The 18,127-nt window shown below is 45.6% G+C and overlaps 1 protein-coding gene across 3 annotated transcripts in view; it reads right to left on the minus strand.

Moving 5' to 3' along the window:
* LRP2 (LDL receptor related protein 2) overlaps positions 1-18,127 on the minus strand; it is a 220,123-nt gene that overhangs the window by 50,489 nt on the left and 151,507 nt on the right. For all 3 annotated transcript variants that reach the window (XM_075933562.1, XM_075933563.1, XM_075933560.1), the window contains exons 53-60: positions 17,040-17,263; positions 16,397-16,574; positions 15,269-15,465; positions 12,545-12,790; positions 4,008-4,136; positions 1,532-1,651; positions 764-880; positions 354-470 (exon numbers count right to left, since the gene is read on the minus strand). In XM_075933562.1, the coding sequence (XP_075789677.1) occupies positions 354-470; positions 764-880; positions 1,532-1,651; positions 4,008-4,136; positions 12,545-12,790; positions 15,269-15,465; positions 16,397-16,574; positions 17,040-17,263 (1,328 nt within the window). The remainder of the gene's footprint in view (positions 1-353; positions 471-763; positions 881-1,531; positions 1,652-4,007; positions 4,137-12,544; positions 12,791-15,268; positions 15,466-16,396; positions 16,575-17,039; positions 17,264-18,127) is intronic.

Consider the following 18,127-nt stretch of genomic DNA (forward strand, 5'->3'; position numbering starts at 1 on the left):
CTGTGTATGGGGCCTATCACTGAAAATGTCCTGATTCTTCCCCTTCCCATTTAATTCAGGGTTTTCTAAAGTGCTTGGAAGGATGATCACAACTGTTACGACAGCAACATGAGAAGAAAAGGTACCATGGCTCAAACCATTTGGGTTCTGAAGATGAAAATGAGCACCGATGTATTACATTTCTCCTGAATTATTACTGAAGACATTTGAATTGTCAATGTTCGAGTGTTCAATACCACTCAGGATTTTATCCGCTGTATTAAGCAGACAATAAAGAGTAAGTTTTCTGTCACATGTAAGTGTGTCTAATGTGCTGTTCCCCCATAATTTCCCACCATATGCTTTAAACTCACGACAGGTCGCTTCATCAGAGAAATCAAGACAGTCTGCACTTCCATCACATCTGAAACGTTCTGCAACACAATGCCCACTGCTACATTGGAAATACCCAGGATGGCATGTCCTCATCTCTAAAAAAAGATTCCAAAATTATCAGTGAAATCTCTTCATGTGAAAAAAAATATCAAGAGGATATTTTTTATGTACACACAGTATAAAACTGGATGTTCACCATGCACACTGTCTAAATGTGCCATAGTAGTTGTGGTATTTCCTGTTCTAAATTCAGGTAAATAAGATCATGCATTAAAAGTTGCTTCACTAATACTGCTTGATGTAAAATATGGTTTTGCAGAATGACTTCACACCTGCACAAGACTTAGTCTGTAATATGATGAAATGACACACAAAAGTCAATACGCACCACAGTCACGTTCATCTGAATTGTCTTCACAATCATCATCATGGTCACAAATCCATCGAGAAGGAATGCAGTGTAAATTATCACAACGGTATTCACTTTCCGTACATTCACGAGGGCCTTCAATTAAAAAGACAAAGTGCAAACAACGTATGAAGTCACTCAACTGTAATTTACCAAGCCTTTCTCATTAACACAGGCAAAATGATAGCTGGATGAGATGTCAGATAATCACTAAATTGGTACGTTGATATTTCTGAATAGAGATTATGTGATATTAAGCACTTCATGCTTTTCTAGAGTACTGTGGGTTAACTCATCTCAAGATTTAGTTTTATTACAACATTACCCAAGAATGACTTTTATCTTGAGGAAATTACACCTCCTAATCAGAAAATAATAAATTCAGTTTAAGTTTGATCCTGCACTCTTTAATTTGGGAAATATTTTTTTACACATATGCACACAAACACAAATGTACACATACACATGCAGGACTGAGTCCTTAAAACCTTGTGGAAAGCAGGACTAATACTTTCATATACATTATAACATTCTTCTGGATAACTGTATTTACCAACATTTATTTCTGTACAATACAAGGTTATTCTTAACACAATATTCCCAATAGCTCAGCAGTAATATTGCAGACGACACAGTGGCACAACTGTACTCTTGCAATTAAGACCATGCCCCATTTTCAAAAGAAATGGGAGCCTCTATGTGAAAAGCTAGAAATAATAAAATGTCATGAATGACATGCCAACTCACTGCAGTTGTTCTCATCAGACCCATCTCCACAGTCATTATCTCCATCGCATTTCCAGCGCAGCGGGATGCACCGATGATTATTACAGCGGAAATCTCCCAAAGGATTGCAAGTCATCTCCTCTGCAAAGCATACAATTTGTCACCAAGACAATAAACCAGCATACATTAGCATACTCTCTGTCCTGTCCAAATCATATTAAAGAGATGTTAAGAGTAAGATAGGATGCTTTGGATAGGCTAAAGTACCCAGAGGGTTGTCGTAGCTGGAATTATACAAACCATGAACTTAAATCAAGTAATTTAGGGGAAGAGCAGTTAGAAAACATCCCATCAAGTGTGTTATAGGATTGGGAAGAAAATGCTCAGAAAAAGACTGTGTGCTTTAATAGTAATTTTCTGGACATATCTATTTTCTTGAAAGGGAGGATGCCACAAGTATTGCAGAGTCAGAGACTCCTAAAACGGCCACCCCATAACAACTCTACTGTCCCTCAGAAAAGGAAAGTAAAAAACAACCAGCACCAATAGAAACAAATATTAGTTGGAGAAGAAATGATTTGATGTAAGAAAAATGGGCAGGCTCTGGTATGTGAACATGTATCTGATGATTCGCAAAGTGGCACACAATTTTAATGACAAACAGCTAGAGCTGAAAACCATATGGTACACTGTAGGGCAGTCTGCCATATACTGTTTTTCCAGGGTTATTCTCATCTAGGGCTACATCTAGACTGCAAGTCTCTTTCGAAAGAGGCTTTTTTGAAAGATACTTTCAAAAAAGCCTCTTTCAAAAAAGAGCGTCTAGACTACAACCAGTACTTTCAAAAAAGCAAGCCGCTTTTTCGAAAGAGAGCACCCAGGCAGTCTGAATGCTCTCTTTTGAAAAAGCACTGTTTGCATTACATAGCGCCTTTCTTCAAAAGAGCACTTTTGAAAAAAGGCGTTATTCCTTGTAAAATGAGGTTTTCCACGGTCGAAAAAACTGCTGCTTTCTTTTGATTTACTTTCAAAAGAACGCGGCAGAAGTCTAGATGCAAGTAAAGATTTTTTTTAAAAAGGCCACTTTTTTTTCGAAAAAAGCCTGCTGTCTAGACACACCCTAGTTATTGTGAACTCCTGGCCTGCAGACTCTTTTTGTAGGATTTTAAAAGGCCTCAAAACAACACTTACAGCATCATAATCCCTCAACACAGGTGATTTTGATACAGTGGATCCCCAGTTGAATGTCAGAAGGAGTTTTGCAAAAGGAAAACTGAATGAAAGCTTTCATATGAAGAAGAGCTCCGTGTAAGATCCAAAGATTATCTCACTCACCAAACACAAGTTGGTCTAATAAAAAAATATTACCTCACTCATTTTGTCTCAAAAACATCCTGATTCCAGCATAGCTACAACAACACAGTTTTCATGTGTGTTCCTACATGTAAAATTTGGGTGCAGGAAAAATTTGGGTCCTTTATTTTATTCAGTGATAAGCACAGAATCAACATCATATATATAGTAGCCCAATGTCTGTGACTCTGTAACACTGAAATGCTGGCTGTTCCCTCTGGGTGGCACTGTTACCTCCATGCTGCAGGAGGTACCTCCATGCTCCAGGCTGTTACCCAAACGGCCGCTTCCACCGCTTGTTCTCCTGTGGTGGCCCGGCTGAGTGGCGCAGAAGTCAGCCAAGTGCCACGGCAGGAGGGGAAGGGGTGATGGGGTCTGGCTGTGCCAGGGGGTGGGGTCTGGCTGTGCATGTCACTGCCCTGCCCCCCTTCACAGCGCCCTTCGCCTCCCACTGTGGCGCTCTGCTGACTTCTGCGCCGCTCAGCCGGGCCACCGCAGGGGAGCCCAAACAGCCGCTTGCTCTGCTTGCTCCCCTACAGTGGCCCAGCTGTGCGGCGCAGAAGTCAGCCAAGTGCCATGGTGGGAGGCGAAGAGGAGTGGGGCGGTGATGTACACGGCCAGGGGGTGGGGCCTGGACAAGATGCATCCCCGACGGAGACAGAGGAGAGCGGAGAGAGAGTAAGAGGCAGGAGGAGGAGAAGAGAAAGAGAGAGACGGAGAGAGAGGCAGAAGGCGGAGAAGAGCTGAGAGAGAGGGGGGGAGGCAGTAGGAAGAGGAGAGAGATAGAAAGAGACATGGAGTGAGAGACGGGAGGCTCAGGAGAGAAGACCGATGTGGAGGAGAGACCTGAAAATCCCATCTTATGATGGGCTAATTAACTAGTTAAATAATAATAGCACAATAATAATCTTAATCTAGCTTTCCAGGGTGATAGCATTTGAGCTACACAATGATCTACAGTGAACTGATGTACACAGAATTTTCCTCTATGCAAATGTCTATCACTGAAATGGACTGAAAGACAATGAAAGAAGTACAAGCATATGAATGATCATTGAAAATAATTCCATGAGGGTTTATAGCTTGGAGGATCATTTTCATCATAATGGCATTTAGGGGAAAAAAGCTTTTTCCCTGAACCTACCACAGCCTTGTTCATCACTGTTGTCTCTGCAGTCATCATACCCATTGCATACTGCCCACAGTGGAATACAGCGGTAATTGGTTCTACAGCTGAACTCTGTGTGGTTATCGCACCGATAGGCAGGACCCACTAAAATACAAGAGAGAGTTGTTAAAGGACATTTTGTATTTCTTATCCTGGAATCTGCTTTTCCTGCTGTGTGCATATGACTTTAACATCTATTGGGTTTTTTTGGTGCATTTGGTGTATTGCTTCCAAAGAAAGGATTAAACAATTGAAAAAAATCAATTGGTCATCTACTTGCCGGTAAACAATGGAGTCTTATTACAGCTTTGCCAGCATTTTGTCTATTCTAGTTTTAAGCTAAGTGATTGGGTAATGACCACTTTGCTATGTCACTGTCAGGAAGTTTTTCTTGATAATCAGACTAACTTTCCCTTTTCTGAATTTCAGCTCATTTCAGGGTTATACTAGCTCCTTGGCATCCTAAATAATCATCAAGGAAGGAGAGGAATTATTCTTCAAATATTCAAATATTTAACTTTTTTTCACATCCTCTTCCTGTGCTAAGCTGAGCCATTAGGAGTGTGAAGAACGGTAAGAAGGTGTGCCAACCCGGGAAACACAGCAGAACATTACTTGCCTTTCTGCTAGTGGGGCCCTTTATTGTGGCAAGGAAAGGGTCTGTGGGGAGGCAATGGGGAAAGGCTCTGAGGGCGCATCTACACAGCGATAGCCCCAAAATAGCTATTCCGTGTCTTTTAAACAAGCCTGTTATCTAGAAATAGCTTTTGAAATAACAGGCTCACTCATTCCACGAGGATTAAGGGACATTTTGGAATAGCTCTCTATTTTGAAATACACTCCAAATAAGCTATGCAAATAAGCGTAGCTCAAAATGCGTAGCTTATTTCGAGCCACAGGTGCAGTGTAGAGGCACCCTGACAGAGCTTTTCAATGTGGTGGACTCCAGAGCAGGATACTACACTACTAAAAATAGAAGTGTAGATAGAGACACTCTTTGGGTGTTGGATATACACCTTCTCGTTCTGTTATGTCTGTATTCTGCCTAAGCTATATCTCACCATCTACATAGATATTTATATCCATGCTAGCTGGGTGCTCAGTATCTGTACTCTAGCTGCCATAAGCATTGATGTCATTAAGTATACAGCTCAAAACTGCACTGGCCTTTTCAGCTGTCACATTGCATGCAAACTCCTCGTCAATTTGCTCGTTACCATCACTGGGAGGTCACATTACTGCTTTCCAGCTTTCAGACTGCTGCTCTATCAGATTATTTTATTCCAGTTGTACTAAACTGCACTTCTCCAAGGTAAATTTCAGTTTGTTGTTGTCAATCTCTGTTTCTACTCTTTCTAGGTGTTTTTTTTACTATTTCTCTGTCATTCCAGATGCCCATAACTCCTCCCTATTTAGTAGCATAGAGAAGTTGCAGTAACTGTCATTCTTCGAGGTGGTGTCCCCGCTGGTGCTCCACTATGGGGTGCTGGGCTTGTCCCAGCGCCGCAGATGGAAGCTTGTGATAAGCAGTGTTCGGCCGGACCGCGCATGTGCCGTGGGCTCGCGGCTTTCGTGCTCTTTTCTGTCTCACGCGGTCTGGCCCCGCCGCCAGTTTCTCGAGACCATCTCGGAGTCTGGGAGGGTATGTCTACACTAGCTCGTTAGTTTGAGCTAGGTAGGCAAATGAGGGCAACCAGAGTTGCAAATGAAGCCCGGGATTTAAATATCCCGGGCTTCATTTGCATGTTCCCAGGAGCCGCCATTTTTAAATCCCCCTTAGTCCGAACTTCGAACTACCGGTACTCCTCGTTCCACCTCCTCATTACTCCTCATTCCTAATTCAAACTACCTACTTCGTGCTGCGTGTAGCTGCGGGCACGGAGTTCGGACTAAGGAGGATTTAAAAATGGCGGCGCCTGGGAACATGCAAATGAAGCCCGGGCTTTATTTGCAACTCCGGTTGCCCTCATTTGCCTACCTAGCTCGAACTAACGAGCTAGTGTAGACATACCCTAAGAGACAAGAGCAGAGAGAGAGAGAGGACTCCGAAGCGGGGAGGAGGGCGGGTAGTGGGGACACCACCTCGAAGAACGACAGTTACTACACCAAAGGTGAGTAACTTCGCTTTCTTCTTCGGGGATGTCCCTGTGGGTGCTGCACTATGGGTGACTGTGTAGCAGTAGTCGCCAGAATGGAAGGAGGGCAAGGAGTCCCTATTTATCTGCTATGGAGAGCACCGCAGACGCCACTGCCCCATCTGAACGAGTGAGTAGAGAAACAGAATAGTGTTTGGCGATGGTCTCATGTGAGGACCAGGTCGCCAGCCTGCAGATGTCCTTCAGAGATACCCCTCTATGAAACGCTGTAGATGTGGCTATGGCTCTACTGGAGTGGGCGTGTGGTTGGGATGGATGGGGTAAGCCTTTCGCTGCGTATGATTGCGTTATACATGAGGTTACGAGACTGGAAATCCTCTGGGAAGATAGCCGTTGACCCTTTGACCTCCGTGCCAAGGAGACGAATAAGTGGTCCGTATGCCTGAAAGGTTTAGTGCGATCTATGTAGAATGCTAAGGCCCTGCGGGTGTCCAAGGAATGCAAGGCTACTTCTTGTGGCGAGGCATGGGGCTTTGGGAAAAAGGTTGGCAGGATCACTGGTTCATTGACATGGAAATGGGAGACAATTTTGGGTATGAATCTTGGGTGTAGTCTCAAGACTACTCCATCTTTACGGAAAATTGTATATGGTGGCGTGGCCATCATGGCGGAAAGCTCGCTCACTCTGCGTGCCGATGTTATGGCAAGCAGGAAAACAGTTTTCAAGGTGAGGAAATGCAAGGATACATTCGCCAGAGGCTCGAACGGCGGCCTCATCAGGGCGTCGAGGACTACATCCAGGCTCCACACCAGTGGGACTGGGTCGTGGGTGGGGCCATGTTGGTAAGTCCCTTGAGAAATCTTTTAGTAGTAGGATGGGCGAAGACAGAAACGCCATCTATCGGTGATGTGAATGCTGATATTGCTGCGAGGTGCACCCTGATGGAGGCTAATGCGAGGCCTTTGTCCTTCAGGTGCAACGCATAGACCAGTACGGAGAGGATTGACGGACGTGTCGGATCATGGTGGTTCGAAGTACACCAGGAGAATCTGCGCCACTTGTGAAGGTAAGTTTTTCTCGTGGTTTGTCGTCTACTATGTACTAGGACATATTGGACTGGATCGGAGCAGAGGGATTCGAATGAAGTCAGGCAGTTAGGAACCATGCTATTAGGTTCAGCATTTGTATCTGGGGGTGTTTCAGGCGTCCTCAGTCATGTGTGAGGAGATTGTGAAGAGGCAGAAGGCGGATCAGTGTCCGCGCGGAGAGACAGTGGAGGAAGGGAAACCAGTACTGGCGAGACCTGTCTGGGGCTATGAGGATTAGCGTTGTCCTGTCTGCCTTCAGCTTCTGGAGGACTTTGGGGATCAGAGGTATGGGGGAAATGCATAGAGAAGGGGTCCGCATCATGTCATAAGAAAGGCGTCCCCCAGGGATGCGTGGCCTAGGCCTGCCCTTGTGCAGTACTTGCGGCATTTTGTATTGGCGGCAGTTAAAAAGAGGCCCCCTCGGGGAGTACCCAACGTTGGAAGATCTCGCATAGGACGCCATCATGCATTTCCCATTCGTGCTTCACATGGAAGTGTCTGCTTAGGAAATCTGCCATCACGTTTGTGGTGCCAGGTAAGTAGGATGCCGTAGTTGTTATTCCGTGGCGAATGCACCAGTTCCAAAAGCGGATGGCTTCCGTGCATAGGGATCGGGAGTGAGTGCCGCCTTGGCAATTCACGTAATACATGGCTGTGATGTTGTCCGTGAGTATCTTCACCATGGTGTTTCAAATGTAGATGAGGAAGGATTTGCATGCGTTGAAAATGGCGCATAGCTCTAGAAGGTTTATGTGTAGCCATGCTTCTTGCGGGGACCATTGGCCTTGGACTGAGAGGGAGCCCATGTGAGCCCCCTAGCCTAGTAGGGAGGCATCCGTTGTAAGTTGGTGGAGTGGCTCCTGCCGATGGAAAGGTATACCTGACAGCAGGTTTCTGTGGCTGGTCCACCATAGCAGTGATTGTAGAACGCCAGGTGGCGGCGTTACCGACCTGTGGAGATCGTATCTGGTGTGGTTGTTTATGAGAGTCAGCCAGTACTGAAGGGCACGTAGATGTAGTCTGGAGTATTTCACCACTTATGTTGTGGCAGCCATATGGCCCATCAGTCTGAGGCATGTGATGAGTGGAACGGTGATGGTGTGAATGAGGTCTTGGATGGCTTGAAACCTCTGTAAGGGTAGGAACGCTCTGCTGGCAAGTGAGTCCAGGCAGGCTCCAATGAACTCGATGTTCAGAGTGGGGCGCAAAACAGACTTTTGCTCGTTGAGGAGGAGTCCAAGTGATTGAAAGACTTGCCTCATGAGGTGAACCATCTGGGAAACCTCGTGTGCAGAAGGACCCTTGAGTAGGCAATCATCCAGGTAAGGGAAGATGAGTACCTCTTGGCACCGGAGGAAGGTCGTGACCATGGACAGAACCTTTGAAAACACCCTGGGGGCTGACGATAGTCCGAAGGGGAGGACCTTGTATTGGAAGTAGTCCTTTGCCACAACGAAGCATAAGAACCTCCTATGAGCTGGATGGATAGGGACGTGGAAATAGGCATCCTGGAGGTCGAGCAGTCCTGTGGATCTAATGCAGGGATTATGGCAGCTAAAGTCATCATTTTGAATTGTTGTTTCTTGAGATATTTGTTCAAATGCCAGAGATCTAGGATGGGGCACCAACCTCCGGACCTCTTCTGGGTAAGGAAATAATGTGAATAAAAGCCCCTGTTCCTGAAATCCTTTGGGACTGGCTATCTGGCACCCACAGAAAGAAGGCGATCGACTTCTAGTCGGAGGAGGGTCTCACGAGAGGGGTCCCTGAAGAGGGACGGAGTGGGAGGGGTAGTTGGTGGAATGGCTATGAAATGGATAGGGTAGCCAGATTGTTCAATCTCGAGGACCCATCTGTCTGTAGTGATTTTTGCCCATTGATTTAGAAAAGGCCTCAACTGGTGGTGAAAAAGCTGAGTCGTACGATTCGTGGTGCTGCCTGTGACTGTCTGCTCGCTCCCGACCAACGCATTAAACTTGTTGCTTGTTGTTGGGAGGCATGTTCATCCTGCTGTTTGGGTTACGGTGTCGCTGAGGACTCTGACGAGAGCGTTGGTTGTCAAAGGGCCTCTGTTGCTAGTGTTGCTGCTGCCACTGATGTCTGATATAGGAGTAGTCATATCTGCGCTGGTATGGTGAGTACCGGCGTCTCTTGAAGGGGGGAGTGTACATCCCCAGAGTTCGCAAGGTTGTTCGGGAGTCTTTAGAAGAGTGTAAGATTGAGTCTGTGGTCTCTGCAAAGAGCTTATCCTTGTCAAAAGGTAAGTCCTCAACTTTGGCCTGTAGTTCCTTTGGAACTCCCGCCGCTTGAAGGAAAGAAGCTCTGCGCATAACGATGGCAGTAGCAGTAGAACGAGCAGCAGTGTCAGCGACGTCCATGGCTATTTGGAGGGACGTTCTCGCTGATGTGTAGCCCTCTAGGATTACTGACCTCAGGATCGATTTCTTAGAATCAGGGAGATGATCCATAAGGGTGGTAAGGCGTGAAAAGGTGTCAAAGGTGTGACTGGAGAGATGCGCCGAGTAATTGGTGATTCTGAAGAGTAGCATTGCTGAAGTGTAGACCTTCCTGCACAGGAGGTCAAGTCTCTTTATGTCCTTATTGGAGCCCTGTTGTTTGAGGTGTGGGGCTCTAGACCTCTGTTGAGCTGTGTCGACTACTAAGGAGTTAGCCTGGGGATAGGCAAAGAGGAATTCCATGCCCTTCGGTGGTAAAAAATATTTCTTGTCGGTCTGTTTGTTGGTCAGAAGAGCCAACGCTGGAGCATGCCACACTTCATCAGCCAGTTCCAGGATGCCTTCATCAAGAGGAATGGCCAGGCGTGACTTATGCTGCAGTTGGAGATTCCTGAAAAGCTTGTGTTGCTTGTCTTTGAGTTCCTGCAGCGGGATCTCTTGTGTGATAGCTACTCACTTAAACAACTCTTGGAACTGACGGAGGTCATCTGGTGGAGAGCTGTCGCCCAGCGTGACTGACTCATTTGGCGGGGACGAGTCTGGGATGGAAGTCCCAGAAGGTTGGTCCGCGAAGGGGGTATGTTCCGGCTCTGATGGATGGTGAGATGGTGATGGTGAATGGTGCGGAGGAGTAAGAGGAGCCGGAGTTGGAGAGCGCCTGCGTGAAGCGTAGTTAAAGGCGGATCATGATCGGCAAGAATACCCACTGCGCGAGTCTCAGGAGTAGTGGTCGCTGCGGTGGTGTGTGCCACATCACGGTGAATGGTTGTCATGGTAGTTAGAGCAGCTGTAATATTGATAATGGTACGGGGAGCAGGGCGAACAGGAGCGGATGACTGATGCCCTGGAGGAAGCAGGAGAAGCAGAGAGCTGCCTGTAGTAGTGCCTGCGATGAGAAGATGCAGCAGCTAGAAACGGAGAAGGCGGTCTGGAGGAGGCATGGGGAGACCCATGTCAGTGAGTGGACCGGCGTGGAGATCACAGCGCCGGCAGAGAGGACGGTGCCAGGGAGAGGAGGCGGGAGCGAGAGCAGCTGCGGCACGGAGATAGGAGAGGAGCAGGGCTCTGCGGTGGTTGTCTGGTGGCATGCGCTGAAGCGCTAGCCACTGGATTGCTCTGCTCCAGCGGTTCAAGGGCAGGAGCAATCGGCGCTGCGCCGGTAGCGGAGTGGGTCAGCACCGTGTAGTCTGGCACCGCGCGGTGACTCAGAGGCGGTGCCAGCGCCAGTGCCGTGATGGTCGGATCCGAGGCTGCTCTCTGAGCCAGCTCAGCGCTCTGCGCCGGAGTGAAGGGAAGCAGCTGAGCTGGTGCTGTCTGGGGAACTGGCATTTGGGAAGCCTCCTGTGGCCGCTTAGGCTTCAGAGCCGCTGAGGCAGGGGGACGTGGCTTTACATTGCCAGATGTCACAAGTGTGTCTGCCCGGTTTCCCCTGCCATTAAAGGCAGCTGGCAGGGATCTCGCTGGGGACAGCCTTGCCTTCTTTTGGAGTCCCATAGTGGGGGAGGAAGCCCAGCGTTTGTGTAGCTGCTGATCAGAGTCAGCTTGCTGTGGTTGCAGAGCTTTGTCAAAGAGGAGCATGCGGAGGCGCCTCTCTATCTTTTCTAGCCCTGGAGGTGAGTTTTGTACAATGGGTACACTTCTGGGAGACGTGAGATTCCCCCAGGCAACGGATGCATTCCGAATGGCCGTCGGAGGCTGGCATTGCCTCACGGCAGGAGCCGCATTTTTTAAAGCCGGTCGCAGACATTTTGCTGGAAGCCTGAGGCAGGGTTGTTGTTTTTAAATCACAGAGAGACAGCTAGCTGTTTAAATGCTGGAAACTTAGTGGTAATATCTCTGTTGTTGTCCTTGTCTCTTTTCTGTTTTTTTTTTTAAAGGTGAACGCAACTATGTACAATGAAGTTGACAGAAGAACAGCTGAGAGGTGGGAGGTAAGAGCGGTATGCGGTTTCTGTTCTTACTCCCAGTAGTTCTGTCTTTCTCTTTTTTTTTTTTTAAATAAGGAGAAAAAACAAGGGAAAGGAGGAAATAGGAATGTATGTACAAGGGGGAACTAGAAGGAGTCTAGTTCAGTGAGTGAGGTAAGGAGCGCAGTTCCAAGCGTCTGCCGCCTGAGGCGGTGAAGAGAAACTGGCGGAGGGCCGGACTGTGCGAGACAGGAAAGAGCGCAAAAGCCACAAGCCCGCGGCACATGCGCGGTCCGGCCGAACACTGCTCATCACAAGCTTCCGTTTGCGGCGCCGGGGCAAGCTCAGCACCCGCGGGAACATCCCCAAAGAAGAATTGTAGATTTCATTAATATATTGTCTATTTACTTCCCCAATCATTAATGAATATTAATGCAAACCAGGCCTAGCACAGATCTTTGTAGCACCTCACGCAACAGCTCCCCTGCAACTTGATACTTCGTGGTTTATCATAACCCTTTATTTGCAAACTTTCAAGCAGGTTTTTTTACCTACATGACTATTCGTGTGCAAGTCATAATTTGTCATATTATGTCTATCACTTTCCCTTCTTCTGCTACTTTTACCACTTGAAAAAGGGATAATTGAAATCTCCTGGCTAGATCTCCTCTTTTGAAGCCCATGCTGCTTAGGTTCTGAGTGCTTTGCAGACCCATGCTTGATTCAAAAACCTTGTAAATGTTTAGTGCCTTTGTGCCCCTGTATTATTTGTTGCTTGGGACTACATGAGATGCCTATCAAGTCACAAAGTGCTGTGCTGCAGTGCTAGTTACCTACCACAGTTTAGCAGTCAGTTTCTAGGAGTCCTACCTCCTCAAAAAGCAAACCTCTTAACAATTAAGCACTGCTGCTCACTGTGCCTATCATGCTGTAATGCAGACTGCTGCCATTGGTGTAGTGCTTACTGCATTCGTGGAATGGCTCATCAGAATGATCACCACAGTCATCATCCACATCACATTTCCAGGACTGAGGGATGCAGCGGCCATTGTCACATTTAAACTGGCCTGGAGAGCAGGTCCTACTGGCACAATGAGAACTATCTTCATCTGAGTTATCCCCACAGTCATCTTCTTTATCGCACTGCCAGGCTTCTGGGATACACCGTTTGTTGGCACACTGCCACTGATGTGTCTCACACTGGTGATTAGCTGGAAGAATACAGGTTTTTATTAGTCTGGTGAAGCTTACAGGAAAGATCTAGCCCATCAACATTATGGGAATTGATTAAGTATGATGTCATCATTGCATATTAAAGAAATGATAACTCAACTTGAGCTTAGAATGTACTTGTCCAGTTCAGATACCGATTTCTAATATTGCATGGCTATGGCCCACAGCCTGCTTTCATCTGGCTCTCAGAGGCTGCATAATACTACAGAGAGACTATGTGCAGAAGACAAACATCTAGTGTTGTCACTGCCTGGTGCAGAGTGAAGTAAAAGCTCAGCAGCTCTTACACTGAGCTTGGGCAAAGAACACAGTGGTTGACAACATGGCTTATGGGCCACCATGAAATTCTGACAGTGTGGAACCAAAGAGGAATCATTTTAGTTCTACATAGTCCCTGATAAACCAGCACGCTGCATGTCAGGACACTTGGCACAAGTTAATGCTGCTCAGAGCACTATTAACTTTAGATCCACAGTTTCTATCTTCCTTAGAGGGGAAGTCATGCATAGTCACAGAGTAGACGCCAATATTAGCAGTGGTAGAGGTCTAATGAGGCTTGTGATGTTTGCAGAGTGTGAGTCATACTCAGTCCTAGCCTATGAATTGGAGTGCTCTCTTAGTCTTCCCATAGATTTCCAATCTACATGATTTGGCTACTTCTCCCACTGCCCTTTTTGCATACACACTTATCTCTTTCTGCATGAAGAGAGAATACAGTATGATTTCTGCAAACTTCAACACACAGCTTTTCTAGATCAAGTTTTCTCCCTTATACAAAATAAAGATGTGAACTCATTATTATGCAGCTGTTAATTTCTTACTTATTTACTATTCCCATGTGCCTTATTTAAGAGCTTGACTATTTGAAATTCATGTAAAATTGAAGTTTCATTTAATTATGGTGACATTATAGAAAACACTATAATATGCTAATGGAAGTCAATGAAAATATCAATTATATGACTACACAGCTTCCTTTTTCATTCTCACTGCTCAGACTGCAATTCCCAGTGCAATATTATTTACAAGAGGAGAATAATTAGCTTGCTAATTAGACACAAGGACATGAAATAAGATGTATTTTAAAAATGTTAATACACTGTCTCACAATTATACTTAGATGCCTACAATTTAAAAAAATTTTCCATCACATTCAGTTCTCCAAAACCATCTGGCTGGGTGTATTGCATTTTGAGCAATTTTAATGTGAAATAATTTTTTCATTGTTTTAAAGATGCAGATTATGGTAAAAGCCAGCATGGTCTGAGGGTCATACTGCTTCCCCCGGCTCCTCTTGGCTGCAAATAGCAAACTGTTTCCAATGGGTGCTGTGTGGCTGTGGAGTCGGTAAGTAAACAAACTAGAGTGGCCCGGGAGCACTTTTTCAGAGTGGGTCCATGGACCACTTTAAGAAACACTGGTTTAAGGTGTAACTGCTCCCACATAGCTGCTGCAGGCACAAACTAAGGATGTTAACTAACAACTAATTTGACTAGTCAAGTAGTCGATGGAATTTCCACTGATTATGCGACTTGTTGATAGGCACTTCCGCATTCCTCCTTTGAAATGCACAACAGCCCCAGTGGGGCTCTTGTACATTTTAAAGGAGGAATGCGGAACACCATGTGCAGCCCAGCACCAGTGGGAAGTTCCACTGACTCTGGGCTCTATGAGGATGCTTAACCTTTGAAATGCACAAGAGTCCCTTGCCCCAGCCTTCATGTGGTGTGCCAGCTTTGAAATGTACAGAGTCCCCAGCAGGGGCTCTTGTGCATTTCAAAGTGGAAGTTCTGTCTTGCTGTCTTGGGGTCCATGCTGTGCTGCCGCATTGAAATGCCATGCTGGAATCCCCAGCTGATCCTGGATTCTGTGGAAATGCCATGCCAAGCCCAGGGTCTGCGGGGGACTGATCCCGGGCTCTGCACGGCATTTCCGCATTGGCTTACTGGATAGTCAACTAGTCTACTAGTCTTTAACATCCTTAGCACAAACTAAAAGGTAGTTTGTGTTAGCATAGTCCTGTTTGAAATGAGATAATGTTAACACAAACTAGGTCTCTTTTAGTTTACAGTGCACGCTGAAACTCACACCTGTCTGCACTGCGGGAACACGCAGACAAGCTCAACCTCATGGTGTTGCTTTCAGCAAAACACAATGGGACCTATTTTCCACTGCCTTCTAACGTACACCAGTGCAAGTGAATCAAAGTGAGTGCAAAACTTTGCCATTCTGATCTGATAGCATTTAACATCTTTTTAACAATCACTTTGCACTGGGGTAAATTACTATGTAAGGTGCAAGGCAGCAGAAAATGAAGTGTAATATCTATAAAATAGGGATCATGATTCTCACCTACCTCTCAGTATGGCTTGTGAGTATTAAGTGTTAGTGCTTATACTATGTTTTGAATATGTCAAGTGCTACATGTACTCTAAGAACAATTAATTGTCATTTACCACAAAGTACTTGATCTTCATCTGATCTGTCTGGACAATCTGGCAGAGCATTACACAAGAAATGGGAACTAGTGCAGTTCCCATCACTACACTGGAACTGTCCAACACGACAATATCGGTGTGGGCAAGTCGGTGGTTCATCAGAGCCATCCCTGCAATCTCTTTGTCCATCACATTTCCACCAAATAGGTATGCACCTAAAAAGAGAAACGAATATTTCCATTGATGAAGTAATGATTTTACAGGTGTCCAGCCATCCCTTTAAGGACCAACTATTAGGTAAGATGTTGCCAGTAACAAATCTTGCAACATCTGGCTTCAGCTATTTCTTGAGCCTCAGTTTGATATGACAGGAGGGCAACCGTCATGCAATAACAAAATATATTATAACATGTATTGGCTACTATCAGAGGTTCCTGGTGAAATCTCTGTAACATGTTCACAAAAGATTAATGGGGACTCAAGTTTGCAGTATGTGTGCGCAAACTATCATTCTGGGCCCCTTGGCAGGGTGGGGAAGGGGCCCTGCTCCGTGCCCCCAGAAGGGGAAGGGCCTCAGGCAGAAGAGGTGGAACTGGGGATAGGCAGCCCTCAGTGTCACCCAGAGAGTGCAATGCTTCCTCCAGGCAACCCTCAGTGCTGCCTGTAGCGTGCCGTGTAGGGGCTCCGGCAGCGATTTAAAAGCCCCAGAGCTCCCAGTCACCACTACTACTTTACAGAGACTCGTCATTTCAGACAGATACGTAGGCAAGCCAAATGTTAGCTAAATAGGCTGAAAGAGACAGAGCAAGATACATTTCCATAAGTGATCTGCAATTTAGATAGAGAATTCTAGCAAGTGTATAATTTTAACATTGACCTATCCATATGAGCAATGGATGCTCCTGTGTGAGGTGGCACTACAGCTGGTAGAATGGGCCATTGGAGAAACCTAGCTGCCTACAGGAGTCCTTGGGTGGTGTACACCCAGGATAGTACGTCACCTGATCCCCAAATCTGACCCCTGAATCTGGGCCCTGCCATATGGAGAATTACTACATACTTTCAAGCCATTCAAGTAAATTATCCTTAAATATAAATTTTATCCTTAAAGAGATATTAAAATAAGATACTGAGCAAAGGATTTACCTTTCACTGTCTGCACAGAGGAATTGGGTGCTTGAGCACATTGGAAGGCAGTGTGCAGTGTTGCCAAGTTGTATTATCATGAAGTTATCTGGACATTCACAAGAATAACCCTGGCCGCCAACTTTTATTAAACACAGATGGGAACAGCCACCATTGTTGGTACCACAAGGATTATTCACTAGTAAAATAGAAGAATAATCATCATACTTCACCCCCCCCATAAAGAGAAAGACCTTGCAATAATCTCCATTGATATTGCGTAGAAGGCTTTGCTATTCTCTCTCGCCAATCAAAACACACACACACAAATCAGGCATTCAGACAGAAAAATGTAAAGCCTCAATTGTAATTTATTGAAAATGTATGAACAGAGAACCCTGAAGCCCTAGGAACTAGCTTTAAATCCCATACTTCAGGTCTAATTATGCTCTCACTATCTTACTTTATCAGATAGCCAATTAAAGACTACCTTTGTAGGTTAACTAAGGGTCTGATTTTGTAAGGAACTGTGTGTGCCTCCTGTGAGTTACCAAGAGTTTTCAACTCCTTGTAATGCCAATGGGAGACATGCACATAGCATGTACCAGCTTAGGCCCTAATGAGAGCCAGACATCCACACTATATTTTAAATCTGTTTCCTCACCAATTGGCTGTCTGTATGGATGGTACACGTGGATATCAAATGGCCGGTGTGTGGTGTTCACCAGAACAGTCCTTCCTGATCCATCATATTTATTTCCCTTCTCAACAGTCCTTGTGTTCCAATCAGTCCAATAAATGGTGTCTTCAAAAATTGTAATTGCAAATGGATGCGGTAAAGTCCCATCATATACCGTGTGACGATGTCGTCCCTCTAGATCAGAGTACCTGCATGAACAAAAACATGCATAACACTCAGAGCAAAGCTGCAAGAGCTTCCAGTCTTTAATATAACATCTCATAGCCAATCAGCAGTGGTGATCAGTGGATTCAAAATTGTTTACTTCATTTTGAGATACAAAGGTTTAAATAGGTTATACTTTAGTTATAAAAACAGACTAAACACACACAAATGGAAATACAAAGCCCTTCTTAAGAAATTTCATGTGCAGCTATCCATGAAATTTCGTGCAGAGATAGTAGGTTACATGTTGCCATGAAGGACAATGGCTATATAATTCATATCACAGTTGGCAAAATCTAACACCTTTACTCCTAAATGTCAAACTAGGACTGCTATATGTTTACCTTTAACAACATTTTAAATAAAAAATCTTCTGCAACTCTTACCCTTTTTTTTACTGTACAGGCAGTCCCCGGGTTACATGGATCCAACTTACATCGGATCCCTACTTACAAACGGGGTGAGGCAACCCCGCACTAGCTGCTTCCCTCCAGCAGACCAGGGAGATGCGAAGCTAGCGCCCCCCCAGAAGACTAGGGAGACGCGGAGCGACTTTTCTCAGCAGACACCTCAGCTTGAGAATAAAGGATTGAGGGAAGTGAGGTGTGGGAGAATAAAACTGAGCTCTGGAGAAATGTTTGGCTAGAGTTTCCCCTACAATATGTACCAGTTCCGACTTACATACAAATTCAACTTAAGACCAAACCTACAGTCCCTATCTTGTACGTAACCCGGGGACTGCCTGTATTATTAACAAAGAAAGCTAAGTTAGGAACTCTGAACAGCAACTTTATGATTAATGTAATCATTTAAGAAACTTGGCAAAAACTAATCCAATCCAGGATCTT

The sequence above is a fragment of the Pelodiscus sinensis genome, chromosome 7 (assembly GCF_049634645.1).
Source record: "Pelodiscus sinensis isolate JC-2024 chromosome 7, ASM4963464v1, whole genome shotgun sequence".
Taxonomy (NCBI): Eukaryota; Metazoa; Chordata; order Testudines; family Trionychidae; genus Pelodiscus; species Pelodiscus sinensis.